Genomic DNA, 23,609 nt, shown 5'->3' on the forward strand with positions numbered 1-23,609 from the left:
GTCCGTTATCTGTCATTCAGTCCTTCACGACGTTGCCCGTATGTCTTAGCCGAAATCGGAGATCCGGCTCGTCCTGCGCTATTATCAGCACAGCGAGATGATCTGCAAAATCGAAGGTGGTTATACTTTTTCTATATTCGCAGTTCATGGCCCCGTCATATTCCAGGTTCCATAGCGTCGGACCCAAGACCGACTCCTGTGTGACTTCAGTCGTTACGTCAACGAGCGTGCCCTTCTCAACCATGATCTTTTTGTCACAAAGATATCTCGTCATCACATTCATCAGATAGTTAGGACACTCTATCTCTTCCAATGCCCGCATCATCTCTTTTCACTGCAAAATGTTGAATGCATTTATATTACCAAAGACTTAGACAACTTAAAGTGTACATACACAAAATACGATGACAAGACAACGTCCCTACAGGCCGATCAGTCTTCTATAATTTTTGATAAAAACAATCAAAAAAGTTCTCGATAAACACATTAAGGAGGGGCGATTGAGGGATCATCCTCTCAATGGCAATGGAATTAGTTCATAAAATCAGTCACAACAGTTATAACATAATAAATTCTTCTTTACGATGCAGCATCATCAAAATGGATATCCGCTACCGTATGCAGTTTGCAAAATAGACTGATTCTAACAGTCCTGCAAGGAGAATAGATTCTAGAAAAAACAGCTAAGGAATGTCCACAGGGAGTCCACAGTGCAGGTTTATGATAATATTTTAATAATTACTAGCATTTCTCAGCATTTTACTATAGAGAAAAAAGTAATATAACACAAATATAGAAGCTTCGCGTCAAAAATAAAAAAAAAATAATTTACTGTCAGTTAGAAACACAGTTTTCTCATCAATTTTATTATATCAAAGCATTTTGAACAGTTTTTTTTTAAATTTTTTATAAACTTTTATATTAGGACATAGGTTTTCATTTCGCTTCATCCAAATACAGGATACATTTAAAGGAAGAAGAATAGCTCGAATATCGTGTTTTATTCATTTGATTGTTACATCGACTGCAAATTACCACACCCTTAAATAAAGCATGAAAACATATTTCCATCATATGGAAATTTCGCACATTAAACAAACAACGAGATACAGGCAGTCAACAACTGAAATACATTTAGTAACACGCTGAACGTGTCAGGCAAACGTCAATCTTGACTAAGAATTAGCACTTCATCCCGCTCTTCACAATATTACACGACGTGGTGGTATAAGTGAGTTAAAATATTCATACTGTAAGATGGCTTACTAAAACGGTTTTCGTGATTACAGTAACTAATCACCGACGATGTAACGTTTGCGAAAAGCAAAGCTAACTTGAACGCTAGCTTGACAGTTGGCAAACAGAGAACGTAAAGTTTGGTAGTGGAGAGTTTATATATAGAAAGAGAAATAAACGGTATTTCACAAAGTGCGTTATTTTTCGCTTTTAACGGGACTTCACCATAATTGGCATTTGCTGTACCTAGACTAGGGAGACTAATATTTTATAATATTTCTGACAAGTAAAAAGAAAGAAAAATACTAAAGTGGTCCTTGCGGGTATTGTAGACAAACCAATTTAGAAAAAATAGTGTCGACAATAAGTTCTTAAAATCCTTTAGAACTATACTTCCTTCCAGACGAAAACACAATAAAATATCTTGATTTAAGGAAGCTGTAAAAAATATTAGGGGAACCTATAAGCGAAAAGGCATATTTGTCCTTTCTGAGGCCAAAATTCTTCTATGGTAATGAATACCTTAAAATGAAATTACATGGAGACTGAATCACTGATTTTAATCAGAAATATTTTAAAATTTCTTTGATAATAATAAAAGAGACTAGCAAAAACGTGGGTTCTCGCAGGCAGCCGTTTTTTCGCTTATACATATATTGATAAAGAAATCGAAAGAACCTACAAAATGATACGGGTTTATTTCTAATGTTAATGCTTGAATGTTAACACTAAAATATGACAAAACAAGGCAAAAGGAGGAGGCATAATGAAGAAAAAAGTTGCGAAACTGTTCCTTATATTTCCACAAATATGTATAAAATTGTTTGGAGCCATTTTTATCTTAAAGTTTAGAGTTTTAGAAGCAAATCCTTTACAAATATGTATTCTGTTTGACAAAATAGTATATCTCTTTGGAATTTTTGGTATCTCCTTGGAAATAAAAAAATCATTCCTGCTGTAGGATTTTTCTAATTTCGTAATCTGAGACAACTTTATTTGCATAACAACCATTGACTGGTACTTTCATCTTTGTGAATACAAAGTACTAAATTAATTATAAAAATGAGACTTACTGCTAAAATTAATTTCGAAAATTGTTTTATTGACATTTTATATGCCGCGCGAGACGTCTTTGAGCTTACTTCTTTTCAATTTACAAACAAAATTCATGCTAGCATCTTATTATGACGGTTGGCTAATTGTTTTCACATTTTTGAGTGTTTTACCTACAATGTGTATAAATATTTTATTCAAAGTATGTTTGTGACCTACATATTATACGTCGAAAGGTATCACAGTATAGAAAGCTACTTTGCTTTTTCAAACGATAAATGACACATGAACAAGAAAAAGTTTTAAAATAGTCTACCAGATGTAAGCTTTTCTTCGCTCCAACCAAATATATGTGGATTAAAAGATAAGAGAGACGAGACAGAATAGAGCAAAATGTAACAATAGACCCATATAACTTTAAAAGAGTGGATTTTGGAGTGAGAATCGACACAGTTAACGATATCACGGAAGAGATAAAAGGGAGAATTGGCAGCAAACAGATGTAGACTCCAGCCTTCACAACACTATTAAAGCTAAGAGCCTAACAATAACATCACAAATCAGGATATATAAAATAGTAATTAGACCGGTACTCTTGTACCGGTGAGACGTGAGACGTGGATGCTGACAAATGAAAATAATGGAAAAACGTCAATGGACAGAAAACTCAGATATTTTGAGAGATAAATCCTCGAAAGACGTCGTCTAAGAAATTAAATTCCAACGTCTAAGACGGGCTCCATAGGCTCCTTGGTCACCGCTTTGCCAGGTTAATATAAGTCTCAACAAGTAGAAGGCCTTTAGGGTGTCTACGAATGCGGTTTAGAGATAACACATGGTCAGATTTAAGGACATTGAGGCTAGCCACTGACTTAACGATCGTTTGAGATGAAAGCACATCTGTGATTCTAAGTAAACAAAAACAATGAGATATGTTCGAAACTCTAACAAATTAGATAATAGATATTTATTTATTTAAAGAATGTTTCTAGCCGTATGCTTTCTACTTGGATTTACCTGCCTCCCATTTCAGGAAAGTACGCTAATCCTTCTGTTGTAAAGTATCTTAGGTACGATAGTACAATAGCAGGGAATTCCGATATCTGTGATGTCAAGCTTTCTCTTACTACTACAAGCTAGTCATTGTAGAAGACACAAGAACTCGGAGTATTTTCTTTCTCGTGAACCACTTGAAAGATAGTCGAAAAGATAGCCTGCAAGAAGAGCCATACAGATCTAGAGATCTAGCCACAACATCTAAGGGGTGCTCATAGGAGAGAGTGCTATCTATTCTCCTGTATTCACTCCTGGTGGATAACCTGATCTCACTTCTTGACGCACAGGGGTAGAAGTGCAGGCCCATGCTGATGATGGAGTAAGTATGGTAAGAGGAAAATCCAGATGTATTCTATCGAGCACAAACGAACTGTAACAAAATACTGGGGTGTGTAGGAGGAGAGAGGTATAAGAAGAGTGGTCTATATATATATGGGATAAAATAGATAACAATTAAGTAAAGAAGTATAAAAAAAAATATTGAACGGAATGTGGCTAGGCTAGCAATGTAGGCAAGAGAATGACCACTAGAAACTCAAGGATGGATACGGCCAATTTGCATGCCTTTTAAAGACAGTAAATCAGGAAAATATGTATGATGGATAGAAAAGAAGATATGAAAAATAAATAGATATAATGAAAATTAACAAAGAAAACAAATTGAGGGCGCCAGAAGAGGGATAATACTCTAAAAAGAGTAACGGTCACTCTTCCAGGTATCGTATACTGCTAATATTAATTAAAGTTGATGTAATAAACAAAAATGCTGTCAATGTAAAAAGGTAAGGAAATATTAATAAAAAAAAATTATATGCAAAACAAATTCAAGTTTATTAAATATAACTTCTTAGATTTTGACAATCTCTAAGTTACCAAAAAGTATATGAAAATTTCACAATATAATATTTAAAAAAAAAAAGAATGTTGAAAACAACTATAATAAAAAGTTGAAAACTAGACAGAATAACTCTGATATAGAGTGTACAACCTACACCTAGGTTAAAAACAACCTTAAAAAAATAATGCTAACGTTGGAAGAACGTATAGCCAAGTAACTATATATCATACTAACCTACAATATGACCAACAATATTGTTAAACACCTCTAAATTCACATACAAACAAAATAATATATATAAATGGGAACAAGCCAGGTTAAACAATTGAAACGGTATATTATCCTGAAGGGATAATAACCAGAGTTAATAACACAAGATGAAATATAAAAAAAAATTAGTTAAGTAAACACATAATGAAATAAAAGTTAATAATGAAATAATTAAAGTTAATAAAGAAATAAATGGTTAATACAAAAAACAATGGAAGATAATCTCTGGGTAGAATTTGAGCTCAAACTTACCGATACCTTACACCAAGGGGAGTTATATTAATTATATATATATATATATATATATATATATATATATATATATATATATATATATATATATATATGTTATAAAAAAAACCTATAACTGGTGAAACAAGATATATATATATATATATAGTTCTGAAGTAAAAACCAACTGTCCTCCTAGGTGAAACAGTTGTCTGGAAGGATACTCCCGAATGGCTTCGGTGTCCCAGCGAAGTCCTCCTTGAAGTCTGAAATTAGCACGGAGCTGGTGCTAATTGGCTCAGTTCCGATGATGACTGTCCTGCCCTACCTCTAGGTGCAGACTGGAGAAAAAAATGAGGGTGGAGTAGACAATACCCCCTGGCTTGTCCCAATGACCCTGATTCTAATAGAGTTGAAGTGGTACTCTCCCTCGGATGTTCTGAGAGAAATTTATAATTCCATGGTAGGTGGCAGATAGCTACTTAATTCCGTGCTAGAAATCTCACTTCAACTTCCCGAGTTTGCGAAAACACCGTCAATTAAATTGATTACGGTTATACTTAGAATATTTAACTTCTTGAAGTGAAGGACATTCTATGCATTAATTGGATTTTCTTTCGCTAACTGCCACTTGTACCACTTCAAACTCTAGATCAAAAGTCAAAGTAATTCCTAGTTTGTTAACCAAGTTAACCTAAAGCCAGTTTCCACTCCCCCCTAATCTCCTGTCATCTCTCTGGTCCGAAATGGTACCAAATTAGAACAGAGTGACAACTTAAATTATTAACAATACACACTTAATGGGCAAATGAACACTTAAAGTTAGGCAACCCATATTACATCTCTGAAATTATTTTCATATAAATTGTTTATTATTTAAATACAAATTGTAATAAAAGTAACGACTGTTACAGAACGTTGAATCTCCTTACTAGGTGAAAAACTCTCTGACAATCCCAGCAAAATAGTAGTAGTCAGTTTTATAACTAGACGGAACCTAGATACCATCTGGATATCTGCTCTTTATGGAGATACTGTCATACAGGCAAATAAGGTCAGCTTTATTTAGAAGTAATACTAAATAAAGGGCTTACATGTAACCTATTTGGAAGGAATATTCAACACAACGAAGCTTTCCCTTTGATCATATCAACGGATATGCGGGAAATCATGTGGTATAAAACGCAAATAGAATTACTTGCTGTATGTGACTATAATCATACCTATGATTACGTATGTAGCACTGGTATGGTGGTTTAAATGCCAACAAAAGTCCACCAGAGAGAAACTGAATAAGCTTCAATGACAATGATGTCTAATCATAACAAGAGCATTATCGACTATCCCAACCGCCTTCATGGAGGTCAAAAGGAGGTGAAGCTAGGAGCATACAATAGATGGATAAGATGCCTAAAATCATGACGAACGAATACCGGGTCCAAATCTATATTGATAATAAAAAATATTTGGGGTTGGAAATGGTACCAATGCAATGTAATCTAAATATAATTTCAAAAAGCCGTTTGCCTCGTCTTTCCATGGAGAGGCGAATAAAATGAATCTTACTCGTATAAAATGAATCTCAACCAATGCTGTCATACAGACATAAAGTGTCTCGTGTCCCGTGTACTCCAGCTGTAAAACCGATGAAGTAGTCGGAGCTAGAGTACACGGAGGGAAACTAAGGCTAAACTTTAGTAAAAGCTTAGATAATCACTCTCACTACCTTCCAAGTAGAAATTTATGCTATAAAGATGTATTTGCAGAAACTAATAAAGACGAACTGGAGGAACAGATGTTTAAAAAGGATAGGCACTAGCTAGGCGGCATAAAAGGCACTAGATTCGAATCGAACTCACTCCAAGTTAGTTTGGAAATGGCTGCTGATTCGTATCAAAAAAGTAAGAAAGTAGTAAGTTTATTCTGAGTTTTTGCACATACTGGTATTGAAGGAAACGAAAAAGCGGACCTATTTGCCAGGAGATGAGCAAAAGAAACATTCATATGCCCAGAACCTTTAGTTGACATAGCAAGAAGAACAGCTAAAAGGACGGTATCGGTTTGGGTAAAACGGATGAAACGTAACCACTGGTACGAACAAATGGGTATGTCTCAAACATTCGAAGGCTTTTATACATAAACCTTCAAAGAATAGATGCAAAGATCTATAAGATACGAATAGGAATGATCTATAAAATACCGTAGGTCTCCCTACATGACATTGTTGTTCTAAGAGGCAAATTAATAAAACCGGTGAAGACAAGACGGCAGAATACTTTCTGTGCAGCTGCCCAAGCTTGAATAGGATAAGGCTCAATACATTTGAACATTACGACTTCGTAGAAGTTTCACCAAACTGTAGTTATAATAGACTTTGTTAAAAAGGCATAGGAATAAGCCACAATAGATCTATTGGGTCAAGTAAAAGGGTGGTTAAATGTCCATTCATATGAAACCTCTAACCCTAACGGATATAAAATTTATCGAGTGAAATGCAAACAAGTAAAACAATCAATTTTTATTTACTCTACTTACAGTTTATAAGAATAGAACCAGTTGGTGACAATAGTTTAGAAAACGCAAAGTTGCAGAATAATCAGAACTTTCAGATGCATCCAGTTACAATGGCCTTAAAGGGTACCTCAACCAATTTCCTCGGCTGACAGTCGGACAGTCAAGAGTGTACCGAAAAAAGCATAAACAAAAGTTTCAAATGTTAAGCGTATTTTATCAGTATAAACCAGTGGCATGTGGGAATCGCTTCTAAACGGTATTCATTTTACAAATTCCCAATTGTCAATAGAAGCACATGAAAGCCAAACAGGGTCGTACTGATGTGTATCATATAATTTTTAAAAATATTTACTTTTGAAACTATTAGTGTAAGAATTTCTTGAAATTTAATCATTATATCACAATTAAACTAAACTCTAAAAAATAACACGACCAGTAAATAACTTAACAATAACTATAACATAAATATAACACAATATATTAACGTAAAAATCAACACGATACAATTTGAATTTAAACATGCTAGCAAGTTTGGATCTGTAAAATGAGAATCTGTCTGGCTTAAGGCAATAAATTATATTTAATAACGAACACTTGACGAATGAGACGTTGACAGATGGGAATTTGCTAAACGAATAAACTTTAGTAATTAAATTATGGTTCTTGTAATGTTACGGCCACCGCCTACCCAACCATGTACATTAGAAAATGCATATATTCCTTGTAACGATCTAAATTTAAAAAAAGTCTATATTGGATATATTTATATTAGTAATGTAAAAACAAAATTAGTTAATAAACTATTTATATAGCAAATATCATCAAGCTTGATCAAGTGAACTTAATAAGATGTCACTTGAAAATCGCACTTGTTCTGTAGAAGTGTTTTATTACAAAAAAACAATGTACATTGCAAAAAATTATAAAAATTATACAAGAAATTAATAATTGAACTTTAATTTCGTATGCACATTTCACTGTCACAATAGGATGATCGAAATCATAAATAAGTAACAGTATATTTTTATAAAACGGTAAAGGGACTCACCTGTGACGGGAGCTTCTATGTCTATCATAGTTTTTTCAGCTCGGAGCAATGCCGCCCCTTCATTGATGATCCGTAGTGCCGCCGACTCATCAATGCGGCCTTCCAGTATGAAATGTTGCTTCAACGTATCCGGTCGCGGTTTCGCCGTCCGAGGGTCGAATACTTCGGCTACTGTTAGTTTATTACTCGGTGGAAACGGTACCGCTGAAAAAGAAGAAGATCAAATATTAGAGTTTATTTTATAATTTTCATTACGAAATATCAAGGCATTTTAAAATTATCTAAAAACTTTCGAAAACAAATACAAATTCATGATTTAAGTTTATAATTGATTGGAAAAAATGTGGATTTGTATAGCTTTGAAAAATTATACTATATTTATAGTAAAATTCACTCAAAGACAGGGTAAGCGAAATGAGAGCACTCAATTAGCGGAACAATTTGAACGTATCCTCCCATTTAACTAGTTCACAAACACACTTTAACTAAGTAGTGCATAGTGTCTCAACACTACAACCGGTAGAGATTTAATGAATAAATTTAATTTTAAGATTAAACTATCTGGAATCCATAACATAAAAAGAAATAAAGATAGGAATCAGATATAGCAGGGTTAGTAAAAGGTAAAAGCTCTCTCTCTTTCGTAATGAATTAGGGCAATATAAGTTTGAAAACGTAGAATTGAAAATGGAACCAGCTGCAAAACCTATATTTAGCAAAAGGGTGTCATTGCCTTAATTGAAAATGCTGAATGGGGTACCCCACTTGTTCCTGTTGTCAATGAGACAGGCGCAATCTGTGTATGTGCTGACTGCAAGATAATAGTAAATAAATTTCTAATTGATATCAAGCATCCTTTGCCAAGAGTAGAGTAGTTATTTCCAGCCCTCAAAACTGCCAAAGGTGTACCAAATGTTATTAATTTCTTAGATGACATTGTGGTAACAGGTCCTAATGTAGAAGAGCATCTAAGAAATTTAGAAAATGTCTTAATATACTTGATAAGGCTGGCTTAGGTGCATATTTTTCCAGCCTAAAATCAGACTCAGACCTCAAAATATCTCAGAAGTTAGAGTATATATTGGGATGACTATTTTACTAGACTATTTTTAACTGATAAAACGTAATAGCAACGCCACGTTTCATACTGACAAAACTCCTTTATGCTCGTGATTTCTTAGCGACAAAATTATGACAGATCCGTCACGAAGGTGTCTGTAATTCTATTGTTGTCAATTTGACAAACGTCATTGAGGCGTAATCAATCATAGATAAATAATATAGTAGATAGATAGTAAATAAAAAAGGCGATAGCGAAGACTATAAAGAGTCGTCTGTAAAGTCAATGTGGAATACTACAGCAAAAATGGTACAAAAAAGTATTTTACGGTGTACGGCTTAAACGTCGACCGTTTCACAGATATATCTTTCAAATGTGCAAGATTGGCCAGAGATACCAAGGGAGGCAGCTTTAAAGTGGTCAAGAAAAAAGAAAACTTAGTTTAAAATCATTATCCACCAAAGAACTATTAAAAACCATCCAAAGCTACGACGAGGAAACCCCGGATAGAACATAAAAAAAGTTTTTCACCTTTGCTCATTTAAACTTGCTTGGAGAGGTAATGAAGCCGTAAACTGCAAGACTCACCTTTTCCAGATTCAATTTGATGTCATGAGAGAATTTACGGGTCGAATTGAATACAACAGCATTTTTTCCAATACAGATCTACACCGTATCTAAGTGGACAAAAATGTCAGCTGAAAAAATTGAAATAGAAAGAAAAAAACCTAAAATAACAAACCATTCTCATCAATCCTCAGCTGTGTCAGCCTTGTTCAAGCACGGTGTTTCTGAACAGGAGTTAATTAAATTAATGGGTCACTCAAATGCAAGCTCTATAAAACCATATCTGCAATTGGATTCCAGTCACCACTAGAAGTGGATCGAAAATCTCAGAAGAACAAATGAAGTTCGACCTTCGAGTTCCCAAATGCTACAGGTCAATCATACACAAAATTGTCTTGTCGAATATCATTCGAAAGAAAATTATTTACCGGCAAAATTTTCTTCTAGTTTTATTCAAGTTTGTTGCCTTTTGACAATTTTCGCTTATGAAATTTTGTCAAAATCACTCGACTTACGTCTCGTGATTTAACTGTCAAAATTTAATTCGCGAAAATTGCCAGGCAACAAACTTTCATACCAGTCGAAAATATTTCCGACAAAATTTTCTCTCTTATGATATTATATAAGATTAATTATTATGGTCGTTTTGTGACTAATTTATCAATAGTACTAGAGCCATTGTATAAGTTATTATGAAAAGATGTACGTTTTAGTTGGACTTCAGAGTGCATTTTTAAAGCCAAAGAGGGAAATTTCTTCAGTAGCAGGCCTTTCACACTATATTCCGGAGATGGAATTATAATGGGTATGTGATGCTTCTAGGGTTGGCTAAGGTGCTGTTTTGATGCATGTGTACCCGGTTGGATCAGTTTTGCTTAAAGAGTCTTAAGCAAATATGAGGCTTAGTATTCCGTTATACACCAAGAGGATATAGCAATACATTGGGGTGTATAAAAATTGTATCAATATTTGTTGGAAAAGCATTTCTTTTTATGAAAAGAATGATATGTTTTTGTGCACACTTACAACAAATTAAAGAATGGAAAAGAGAATTATTTTTGAAGTGTATAATTTATTTCCTAGCTAGCGCTTTCGTCTTATAAAGCCATGCTACTACTTGAAAAATCCCATTTTGGTGGAAAAATCCACAATTTTCAAGAAACCTTCATAACCTTGATTGACGTGGTTATGAATTTGTTTTGCTGAAATATAAACTCATTATAATTTCTATAATAGTTTCATAAAAAAGCATTCCGCTAATTTTTTGGGCTTTAATCACTGTCTTTATGAACCCGACGAATTCATTTATACGAATTAACATCACGTATATGTGTACACATAAAATTAAAGGACTGTTAATAGAGCAATAACAGAAAAACGCCTTCTAAAGGATGAGCACAAACACATAAACCGTTAGGTAACTTCCGTTATCTAACCTAATTGACATAAATGGGCCTTTATTAGTAGTAAACAACATGAGAACGTGCCAGTAGAGACACTAATTGACAGACAAATCTGCCAATTATACAGACATAATAATAGGTTCTTCGTGGCGCGTCCTATAGGCTCCCTTCTGGAAAAGTGTATACAAGAATAAAAAATAAATTGGGTCATTTGATACTATTATTCTTTTGTACACGAAAAAATGAAAAATAACAATTACTGGATTTGGCTCTGGCGTATTTTCTTCTATTATCTCTAATAAAGAAATTCGTCCAATGATCTTCTATACACTCACTTATACTACTATAACCTTTTGTATTGTAATTGTAATTTATTAAACAATGTCTTTTAATCGTAAGAATGAATACATGATAATATTATGATGATCATTTCTTTATTTGCTAGCGTATCTGCAGAATAAATCTATATTCATTTTTTTACATATTGATCATCGTCTTGTTTAGCATTTCCTATTACTACATGCTTTGTCTTAGCTTAGTTCATTCTTATATGATTTTCTATATATTTGTTCTATTTGCATAAAAAAATCCTAGAGAAATAGCCCCTTTTAGTCTTACGAAAACACAATATGACAACTACATATACATACATAGATGTATATGTATATATATATATATATATATATATATATATATATATATATATATATATTATATATATATATATATATATATATATATATATATAAATATATATATATATATATATATATATTTATATATATATATATATATATATATATATATATATATATATATATATATATATATATATATATATATATATATATATATATATGCTATTGTTCACGCCAATCCGCGCGGGGATTGGCGTGAACATTTCTGACAGTAGGATTTTGATTGACGGGTGGAGCGGACGATATTTTCTTTATGAGAGGTCTCCAAAACGAAAGTAACCGTATGCCGTCATCTCTCTTATTGACACAATTTGGCTTTTTTTTTAAATTTCTATGGCAAATTGGTGTTGACCTAGAGCTGAAATTGAGTCGGAATTACGGACAGAAATGGAATGTTCATAAATCCTATTTTGGATTCTACGATTTGTTTGGCCTATATAGGATGGGGGTCTACACAAGAAATTTGATAAACTCCGTGTTGTTCTTTTTGGAATGTGGTCTTTGATTGATCGGACAATAGATGAAAGTTTTTGTTTGGGGGTAAATTTTGTCTATATTCCTCTTGATTTAAGAATTTTGTCAGTTTTGCCAGTGTCACCTTTCATGTAAGGAAGAAAAGCTTTCGTATGATGGAGGTCTCTTTGGGTTAAGATTGACTGGGATATTGATGTCTGTGGATGCTCCTATTAATATGATCTTCGAAGTAACCGTTTTGGATGAGGGCTTGTTTTAAACTACAGAGCTCAGCGGGTCTAATTGCATCATCGCAAAGGCGTATTGATCTGGATCAGTCATTAATACGCTATTAATGACTGAATTAATTTGTAAAGGGGGATGATAAGAGTTGGCATGCAAGTAACGATTGGTGTGGGTGGGTTTTCGATAAACAGAGTAATGAAAATCTTGGTATTTGTTTTTCTTTACGATACCGTCGAGAAACGGTAGGAATCAATCAGTTACCACCTCTATCGTGAACTGCATACTAGGATGTATACCATTCAGATTGGTTTGAAAAGACACCAAAGCATACCTGCTATGGGACCAAATGACGAATGTATCGTCAACATATCGTAGCCAACATATGGGTTTGAGCATTGATGTGGATTTTGCTCGCATCTCGAAGTCTTTCATAAAGATATTGGCACTTACTGAAGATAGTGGGGAGCCTATTGGGGCACTATTTATTTGCTTGTAGAAATTAAGTTAATACCAGGCTCTTGTCAGAGTTTCATAGCATCTGGTGACAAAAAATCGCACATCCCGCATTATTAGTTGCCTAGACAAGGCGTTTAGAAACAATAGCAACTCCATTAGTCAGTTAAAGAAAACAGTAGTATATCCATGGATACGTGCGTACACGATAGTATGCTTTCGCTATATTGACGTTATAATCAACGTGACTTCTAATGGAACCACACATTTACGTCAATTAATTAGTGTAAGAGTGTCTAAAATAATGAAGCTCATAAAAGCGCGAGATAATTTACTACAAGGTAAGAAAAATAAGGTTAGGTACTTACTTATAGCATTTAGCTGTTCAATCTTTGTTTAACTGATAATGCAGTGCTAATTATATATGCTATTACTATTACTATATTTATAAAGTAATAAGTAGTTCCAGTGGAGATACGACTTTTTACCTCTACTAAAATGATCCTTATTGTTTCAGGTAAAAATGACCAGAGCTTGTTTTCCGATGACCTGAGCAGTACTGATTGTGAATCAACTGCTCAAATTGTTGCTGGTAATGGACAGCCGACAACGATTGAAGTTAGTAGTAAATGTATGTTGGTAGGGGAGAGCAGTGCATCTGCATCACTGATACCTGCATCTCAGCTGCTAATTGCTAACAGCAGTTGTCAGGGTAAAATTGTTGGACACTATTATAATTATACACCAAGTAGTTCTGATGGCGACGAGACCAATACGCACGGCATGGAAATTGCAGAAAGCATTGTGAAGAAAGGTAAAGCTGTAAAGAAGGCACACAATCATGAAACTGGTCCGAGTTCTTAATCACTACCAACTTTTTTCAGAGATTCCAGAAACAAAAAAATGTGTCAAAAAAATAAAAAGGTGGAAAGTAACCCAACGAGTTGCAACTACTCAATAAGGAGAAGAGCATATTGCTATTTCTGGTAAAAAATAAAAGTAAAATCAATGAAACCACGTTGTGCGCCATGTAGAAAAAATTGCCTGAACAAATTCACCGACGAAGTAAGAAGCAGTTATTTAAAAATTATTGGACGCAACAGAAGAGTTTGGAATTAAAACGCCAAATTGTGGAATCACACGTCACTTCCAAATCTACAGATCGTCATTGACCTAAAGACAAAGGCAAACATGATCACAGAAAACAAACCGTTAGTTACAACTTAGATATACAATCAGGTAATACAGTACAAAAAATTGATGTGTACAAAGCATTTTTTCTCAATAAACTAGGCATATCTGAAACTGTGGTACGCAATGGGATTAGTGGACACAACATAGTGATTAACATTTTATCTACTCTAGATGAAGATTTTGTTGAACAAATTATTTTCTTTTTTGGTCTAAATTATTGTTCTCATCCTATATTTTGTTCTTATCCATAGAATTAACGTCGGAATTTAAAATTTATATCCATTACGTATTAGTCCAAACGCCTTAAGCCATTCGTTTCTATTTCGACAAAAACTTGAAATCCCTCGAGAATTTTCCGTGCAACGTATGCTACACTGGAGAAACTTACAAATTTTTCCTAGCTAACGGATGAGACATGACTGGGATATATATGACTTTGCAGTTGGGGATCCTCTAGAGATTTTGTTCGTATCTCTGGCACATTAAATAGCTCGATTCTCTAAATGTACATTAATTAGCTTACCAAAAACTAGTATTAACATTCAATATTTGTTTACAAATGATTTGTTTACAAATTAATTGGAAAAATATTTCTTTTATTTTAGTGTATTTTATTATCTATTTTAATTATTTTAATGTTTTATAAAAATATTGTCCTAATAAAAGCTCCCCAAAAAAACTTCTCTCTACAAAATTATAGCGTCACAATTTCGTTGACAAAGATTCTTTAGATAATAAATAATAATTTTAATTACGAGGCGTGTTTTTTAAATAAGTAAGTACCGTTTTGGAATTAAAAAAAGACGTGCAAAGATATGGCAATAATTTTATTTTTACATGAAAGCCTGTACCTTAATCTACTTTTCTACATAATTTCCGTGAATATTGAGGCACTTGTCATAACGTGGCACCAGTTTTTGAATACCCTCCTGATAAAATTCTGCCGCCTGACTTGTTAACCACTGCAACACAAATGTTTTGACTTCGTTATCGTCTTGAAGACGCTGACCGCCCAGGTGTTTCTTCAAGTGCTGGAACAAATGGTAGTCGCTGGGCGCCAGATCAGGGCTGTATGGAGAATGATCTAGAGTTTCCCATTTAAATGATTTGATGAGATCTTTGGTCTGATTAGCCACATGTGGACGGGCATTGTCATGCAGCAAAACGATACCCTTACTTAACTTGCCACGTCTTTTGTTCTGGATTGCACGACGCAGATTTTTCAATGTTTCACAATAAGACGCTGCATTGATTGTCTCATTACGAGGCAGAAACTCCACTAGCAATACTCCTTTTCTGTCCCAAAAAACTGTGCACATGATTTTCCGGGCAGAAATTGTTTGCTTAAACTTCACTCTTTTGGGTGATGATGAATGTCGCCATTCCATGGATTATTGTTTCGATTCTGGTGTGACGTAGGCCACCCACGTTTCGTCACCAGTAACAATTTGGTCTAAAAAATCTTCACTTTCACTGTGGTACCGCTCAAGGAAAGTCAATGCACTGCCTAAACGTTGGGTTTTGTGCAAATCCGTCAACATTTTTGGAACCCAACGTGAACACAATTTCCGGTAATTCAAGTTCTCGGTAACAATGCGATACAAAACACTACGAGAATACTGAGGAAAGCAGTCGGACAATGATGAAATTGTAAAGCGTCTGTTTTCTCTCGTCTTTTCGTCCACTTTCTGCACCAAATTTTCATTAACGACCGAAGGACGCCCACTCCGTTCTTCATCATGCACATTTGTGCGGCCATCTTTAAATGCTCTCATCCATTTCCTTACCATTCCATCACTCATAATGTTTTGTCCGTAAACTTCAACGATCTCACGATGAATATCGATCGGTTTTACGCCTTTAGCACTAAGAAATCGTATAACAGCCCGTACTTCACAATCAGCGTGACTCACGATTGTTGGAGGCATCTTAAACACTGGAGTAAACAAGTATACAATGAAGAATCAGACTGTAATGGCGTCAGTGCGTAGACAAGAGATGTAGCTAACCAGCGCTCATGCGCGGAACGCCGACCGTAGCGCTGCGGCGGCGGAATCGCAAAACGGTACTTACTTAAAAAAACATGCCTCGTACTAATATTTTCGAATGCTTTTTCTATTTCTACGTAATGTTTGCAGGTGTTTCAAATACCTTGACAGAATTCAAACGGTATTATTTCATCCATCTTTTCTGATGATTTGTGCACTCTAACAGACAAGTAAGCTTATGCATTGAATTTTCCGTGGATTTTTATTTGATAGACTACGCGTGCGCTGTGGTAACGGAGTAGAGTTTAGTACAGCATCTTTTTATTTTTTAAAAATGATAATTCCAACTCCATATCGATGGGTTTCGCTGTTATTACCAGCATATTTGATTGTTCGTGGCACATTTTCCATTTTCTGGCCATCGTGTGTCACTCATACATAATATATTTATACCCAATTTGTACTTTTTTTATAAGGCGTTATTCAATTTTCCTGAAAAGAATAACCTTTGTACATTCCAGGTTGCCTTAAAAATATGGTTGAATTTTTTTTATTTCTCTTATTGCAAGGATTCTGCACGTTGACAACCGAGAAAGCATTGTATTCTATTGCTTATTTTCCAATGCAAGATTTTGGTTTCCGATTTCCATGATCAGTATCAGTAATATTTCCTCGTTGCACGTTTAGAATGATGAATGTTACTAGGGGTACTCTAAGTGTCTTTAATGCAGTGGTTCCCCATTGCCTTCTGCATCCTTATACCGTTGACGTTGATTCATCCGCCTTCGAGATGGATTTCACAATTTCAGGAAAAAAGGGGGTAGTTAGTGAAGTTTTGAAAAGTAGATGTGTAGATCGTGTTGGTAGTCCTTTTAAAATTATTTTCAATGTCGTTTCATTACTCTTCTACTATATTAGTTTTTGTAAATTGGCAGCTTTATTCATATTGTTCGGAAGCTATTTCCTGGTGGCATTTTAATATAATTTACTATTTTGATATTATTTCATTTACTTTGGAAAACGAAAATAACTCATTACGTTTACTGTATGTTTTAATCTCAAAAAGGCATACTGAATATTATACTCATGTGTCGAGAAAATCAACACACACCAACAGATATCTAAATTACGGGGCAAACCACAATATCAATATTTAAAGATGAATCATTAAATCGCTATATTTATTTACCAACCTCATCCTCCTGAAGCCGTTGATCATAACGGGGGATTATTCATCACACGAATCACTCGGTGAAATGGTGTTAGTACGAAATACTAACATTTAATTGGAACAAAGACTAAAATAGTAGAGGTCGGTCCTTCTAGGTAAAGTTTTAAAAATTGGAAGGTAACGCATAATTGGCACTTACATTAGCTATGAAATATAGAGCTGATCCTCGAATAATTAAAAAGAACGACAAGGGCCAACTACGAATCGTAGTAGTAGTAAATAATATCGAGATGAGGTCTAGATGTAGAATGGATCGGAGCTAAAATAAGAGAGCTTAAGTTAAGGTGACTAAAGCATGCTAAATGTCAAAATGTGCATTATACAGTGTGAAGAGCATATGTGTGTCATATTTCTGAAAGAAACAGGAAAGAATGGAAAGAAGGAGAGGCAAATAATGAAGATAATACAAAAATTCCAACATTTTTCAAACAATGTTTCAAAATAAAAAAAAAAACAATAATAAAAAAAGTAAACTTGTTCATAATGCAATAAATTAGATACTCTTAAATAATGAATTTACAAACTCTCTGAACATAACAATGTGTATGAGTTCAGTGTATCACTCATCATATCAACAATACACTAATCATAATAGGCCAGTCGAATTAAATTGTAATACATGTTAGAAGTAAAGTAATTCATTTCAAAACGGATTTCGAAAAAAATTTAAGTTTTGGTATAAAAATATGGAGTTATGTCAAAAGTATTAGCTTTAAATAACGGCGACATTGTTTTTATAGTAAAAATCACCAAAAAGCAATATTTTTAATTTTTTTCATTACTTCTTTCTTAATTAGAAGATTTCAGTTTTGTAATACCCTTAAGGTACACATAAATATTTATTTTTTTAAAAGTTATTCCAATTGTTTATTAGAAAGTTGTTTATTTGACAATGAAAAACGCGGTTGTTTCTGTCACCGTAGAACACTTTATGAAATCTCATTTTGTTCGTTTTTATTTATATTTTCAAGATATGTAAGTTGAAAAACCATTTTCAAAATTATAACCTCATAAAATTAGGCCATCATCTAAGTTGTTTATAAAGTTTTTCGTTAATAGCTTTGCGAGACATGAATATGAAATAATGTCATTTCGATGTTCGTTTAGCTGGTAATTTTTCACGAAGTTGTTCTAGGACCATCTGTGACGAGATAGCCATTATTTTCAGAAATTCACCATTTATTTATTTATTAATATTAAGAAATAAAATCTGTGCGAATATAATATTCAATACACGCTTGAGAATGACTAAAATTCATTCGTCGTCCCATTCGTCAAGAGGCTATTAAATATAATTTATTATCTTAAGCGAGACATATTCTCATGTTACAGATCCCAACTTGCCAGCATTTTAAATTCAAATTGTATCGTGTTGATTTTTAAGTTAATATATTGTGTTATATTTATATTATAGTTATTGTTAAGTTATTTACTGGTCGTGTTATTTTTTAGAGTTTAGTTTAATTGTGATATAATGATTAAATTTCAAGAAATTCTTACACTAACAGTTTCAAAAGTAAATATTTTTAAAAATCATATGATACATAGGTCGTACATCAGTACGACCCTGTTTGGCTTACACGTGGTTCTATTGACGTTTGGGAATTTGTAAAATGAATAGGGTTTATTATAAAAATAGTTTATTATATAATTATAAAAACCGATTTGAAAAATGCGAGTTTCAAATAATTCCAAGTATGAAAAATGGTGCGGAGAATGAACTCGTCGCTTTTAAAAGCGAAATCGGAACTAACTTTAAATTGAATTCGTCTGAAAATTTTAAAATATCTCCGGAAGTACTGAGCCAATTTTGATGTTCCTTTAATCTGGATTATAATAAAAAAAAATTAAATAATAATAAATGCAGGGTCAGTTTTGTAGTAGCCACACTTGAGAAATAGTTGTAAAGTAGACGTTAGAATAATTATAATAATTAGTGTTGTGTATTAATCTGCATATTACACAAGCGAAAAATAATTATATTTCCTAAAGAGCTGTTATTTATATGTAAGTATTGTTTTTATATATTAGATTTTATAAAAAAAAGGGTAAACTATGTAGAAACTAAAAGTTGTTTAGGGTTAATGCACTATAAAAATTTTTAGAATCATTAAAATGCTCAATTAACTAAAACCACAATACTACGTGATTAAATTTATTCGAAATACATTCTTTATATTTGTTTTTAAAAAAATTTTTGAATACAAAACAAAATTATACTATTCTACTGATATGAACTGCATTCCTCAATTAAGAATAACGTGTCTAAGTGCTTTTTATTTAATTTTTTTTTTAATTTTTAACGACTCTTTATACTTCAATAACTTTTCATTTAATTATTATAACAATTTTTAATTTTAAAGGTTATAAATCGATCTTATTAAGTTATTTTTTATGCAGTTATTCACTATGAATGCTGCTGAACGTGGGGGTTCTAGCTCATTTGACGAAGGTAGAGAGGGAATCTGCCTGATTTGTGAGAAAAACCTTACTGCGAAATCACGATTCGTTGGTGAATATATATATTTAAAATTTTTAAAATTCATAATAGTTGTTATAATAATTATAATAATGTACAAAGGATTGAAAAAGCTGGTTATTTATCGAATAAAAATGTAAGGACCGTACGAGCTAGTTTAAAAAAGCTTTAAAATCACTTCTTTTTAATTTGTGAAAAATTGCGAGCTGAACGAATATCGAAATGACATTCATATTTCATATTAATTTTTCGCAGTTTTTAACGAAACGTTTATAAACAAATTAGACCAATATTTAAAATTAACTTTAGGGGTTATAAAGACCATTATTTAAAATTAACTTTAGGGGTTATAATTTTGAAAATGGTATTTCAACCTACATATCTTGAAAATACAGTTAAAAACGAAGTAAATAAGATTTTCTAAGGGGTTTTAAGTTGACCGAAACAACCGCGTTTTTCATTATCAAATAAACAACTTAATCTAACAAACAATTGGAATAACTTTTAAATAAATAAATATTTTTCACCAAACATTTATTAAGGTACACTTAAGGGTGTTAAAAGACATACTTTTGTGTAACTTTTGTTATTATTTACGCCTTTTTTATGTTTATTGCTCCTATAAGTTTTTGAAGTTTTTTGCAATTGTTTAAATAAATTATTAACCAAATTTAATTTAGGTCTCAAACGAATCTTTTTTTCATAACCTTTAAAAAAAAAACAAATATGAAAAATAGTGATTTTCAGCGATTTTTGGTATAAAATCATAGTTTAAACAATGACGCTCTTTTTTATGTTTATTGCTCCTATAAGTTTTTGAAGTTTTTTGCAATTGTTTAAATAAATTATTAACCAAATTTAATTTAGGTCTCAAACGAATCTTTTTTTCATAACCTTTAAAAAAAAAACAAATATGAAAAATAGTGATTTTCAGCGATTTTTGGTATAAAATCATTGTTTAAACAATGACGCTCTTATTTTAAATGGATACTTTTAACATAAATCTATATTTTCATACCAAAACTTCAGTTTTTTCAAGGATTCTTCCTGAAACGAATTACCTCCTATTTAATTTTTTTTTTTTGGACTATAAAGTATTCAAAGAGTTTCTCTCTCCGCCAATGATACTATTGACATACTATTCTCAAAAACAAACTTAATAAAATTTACTTGGCAAGTGTTACTACCACTATAATCATTCATTGATCTAATATGTTTGTCTTCTTCTTTGAGTGCCTCTCCTATCGGAGATTGGATATCATTAGGGCGATTCTAATTTTATTTACTGCTGTTTTGAATAATTCGTTAGTGGTACAGCCAAACCACTCTCTTAAATTTCTCACCCAGGACATTCTTCTACGGCCTGGATTTCTGCGTCCTTGGATTTTTCCTTGCATTATATTTTGCAGGAATGTGTACTTTTGTCCTCTCATCAGGTGGCCAAAGTATTCAAGTTTTCTCTTTTTTATATTCAGTATAACTTCTGGATCGTTATTTATTCTGCGTATTACCTCTTCATTTGTAATTTTATCCACCCAACTTATTTAATATGTTTGTACTTAAATCCAATTCTGAGGCAGCGCCTAGAACAGTATGGAGTATATAATCTAACCTCAACACATCATTTCAAGACAACAAAATATATAAAATCTATGTTTTAGGCGCACCGACCCTTCCACCCAAAAAAGACTGCTTCCACGGGTTGTCACCATAGGGAGGTTTGGGTCTTCATAGGAAATATCCCCATATCAGCTCCCTAGGTGCTCTACAGAGGGCTTCGGTTAGTCAATCCGAAGTTGCCTCTGCGTTTCCATCTTAATTAGGCAGGATGGTAAAATAAAACTCGGTTTTGAAGTCGAAAAATGTCCTAGCAAAAGAGTCTCAGGACAAGCAGGGAGCAGAGCCCCATAAAGGAGGCCTGCAGGTATAGGATACCCTACGTGGGGACCGTAGTAAAGCTAGGCTTGACTAACTATGGCTTGGAAAATGCATCATTTTTATACACTTTATTTTTGTATTGATATGTGCATTTCCAAGTCCATCGGCCAATCATACATTTCGTATGAAGTAGAGAGGCGGTTCGATGCGCATCGGAGTAGGTACTAGTCCTCAGATTATGGCACTCGATGATATCCCCCCTCCTTTGAATAGTCTTTTGCTGGAAAAATTTATTTCAAACAACACATTTTTATATGAGAAAATATAATAAAAGTACACTACAAAAAAAATAACCCCGAACAAAAGCTTACGCAAAAGTTGAAAATATAAAAGAAATTGAAAGATTCGTAAAAAGTTTATATAAAAAAAAATTTGAAAATAAAGTCCGAACCTAATTCACTACACAGCACAGAAGCTTCCGGTGGTCCTTCTGCAGGTACCGTCTTCCATCACAGCACCTCCGACTTCAACGACTTCGTCCTCCTCTAGGCCATCAGTAACCCATAACCATTTTCCAACCGGTTTCTCAGTAGGGCGTATGCCTGCACCTACGTGGTTACTAAGCATCACCTGCGGTAGAACAGGGAGTAACTCCGCGGCTACTCCGGGGCCTCAGTAGCTTCTGGGGCTGGTGGCTTCGGTGACTTCTCGGTCGCTAAAACCTCTGACACTGGACAGTGTCAGGAACTGTAGAATCGGTCGATGATACCATTAGCTGCTGGTGTGGAGTTTTTAGCTGGACTCAGTTTGAGCCTGGGTCGTAGGCTCGTATTTTTCTAGTTGGGCGGCATGTCACCATAGGGAGGTTTGGGTCTTCACAGGAAATAACTCCATATCAGCTCCCTAGGTGCTCTACTGTCACCTCGGGGGAACAATTAAGGGTCTAACCACCTTCTGATATTCCCGGGTGCTCTGTAGAGGGCTTCGAATATACTGTCGAGAGCTCCTCTACTTAAGTCCATTTTCGGGTTATGGACTTGGAAAATAATTATCTTCAGTGTCTTGGCTTGAAAAAGGCAAGATATTTCTTACATGACAATTTCTTCGTCGAAATAAAACACCAAGTTAAGTTGAAACAATTCTCAGCCTCAGAGTATGGAAAATAAATGCAGGAATCAGAGCCCCGAGAGCACTAAGCTCTCGGAGAGCCCGTGAGGGACTGCCCTGGCTGACCTGAAAATCGCCAATATTTATATGCGCTGTTCGAGCGATAAATAGGGATTTCCAGGTCAAGAGCCAATGGGAAAATTCGAGGCGGGGCGATGCGCATCGAAATGCGCACTAGTCCACAGACTATGGCATTCGATGACACTACAGAGGGCTTCGGTTAGTCAATCCGAAGTTGCCTCTGCGTTTCCATCTTAATTAGGCAGGATGATAAAAGAAAACTCGGTTTTGAAGTCAAAAAAGGTCCTATCAAAAGAGTCTCAGGACAAGCAGGGAGCAGAGCCCCGTGAAGGAGGCCCCCAGGTGTAGGACACACTACGTGGGGACCGTAGTAAAACTAGGCTTGACTAACCATGGCTTGGAACCAGAATTTGAACCTTGTTTAAGCTTTACGCTTCTTCAAGGAAGGGGTACTAATCTTTTTTTTTTTAGGAGTAGTGGTGGTGAGATGAAACGTGATGAATGACGTTTGAGTGGAGAAGTAAT

At 33.9% G+C, this 23,609-nt stretch overlaps 1 protein-coding gene across 5 annotated transcripts in view; it reads right to left on the minus strand.

Moving 5' to 3' along the window:
* Positions 1 to 23,609, minus strand: part of LOC140449622 (serine/threonine-protein phosphatase 2B catalytic subunit 2-like) — a 727,881-nt gene that overhangs the window by 559,279 nt on the left and 144,993 nt on the right. For all 5 annotated transcript variants that reach the window (XM_072542882.1, XM_072542878.1, XM_072542873.1 and 2 more), the window contains exon 2: positions 8,247 to 8,450. In XM_072542882.1, coding sequence (XP_072398983.1) covers positions 8,247 to 8,450 — 204 coding nt within the window. The remainder of the gene's footprint in view (positions 1 to 8,246; positions 8,451 to 23,609) is intronic.

The sequence above is a fragment of the Diabrotica undecimpunctata genome, chromosome 1, assembly GCF_040954645.1.
Source record: "Diabrotica undecimpunctata isolate CICGRU chromosome 1, icDiaUnde3, whole genome shotgun sequence".
NCBI classification, from domain to species: Eukaryota; Metazoa; Arthropoda; class Insecta; order Coleoptera; family Chrysomelidae; genus Diabrotica; species Diabrotica undecimpunctata.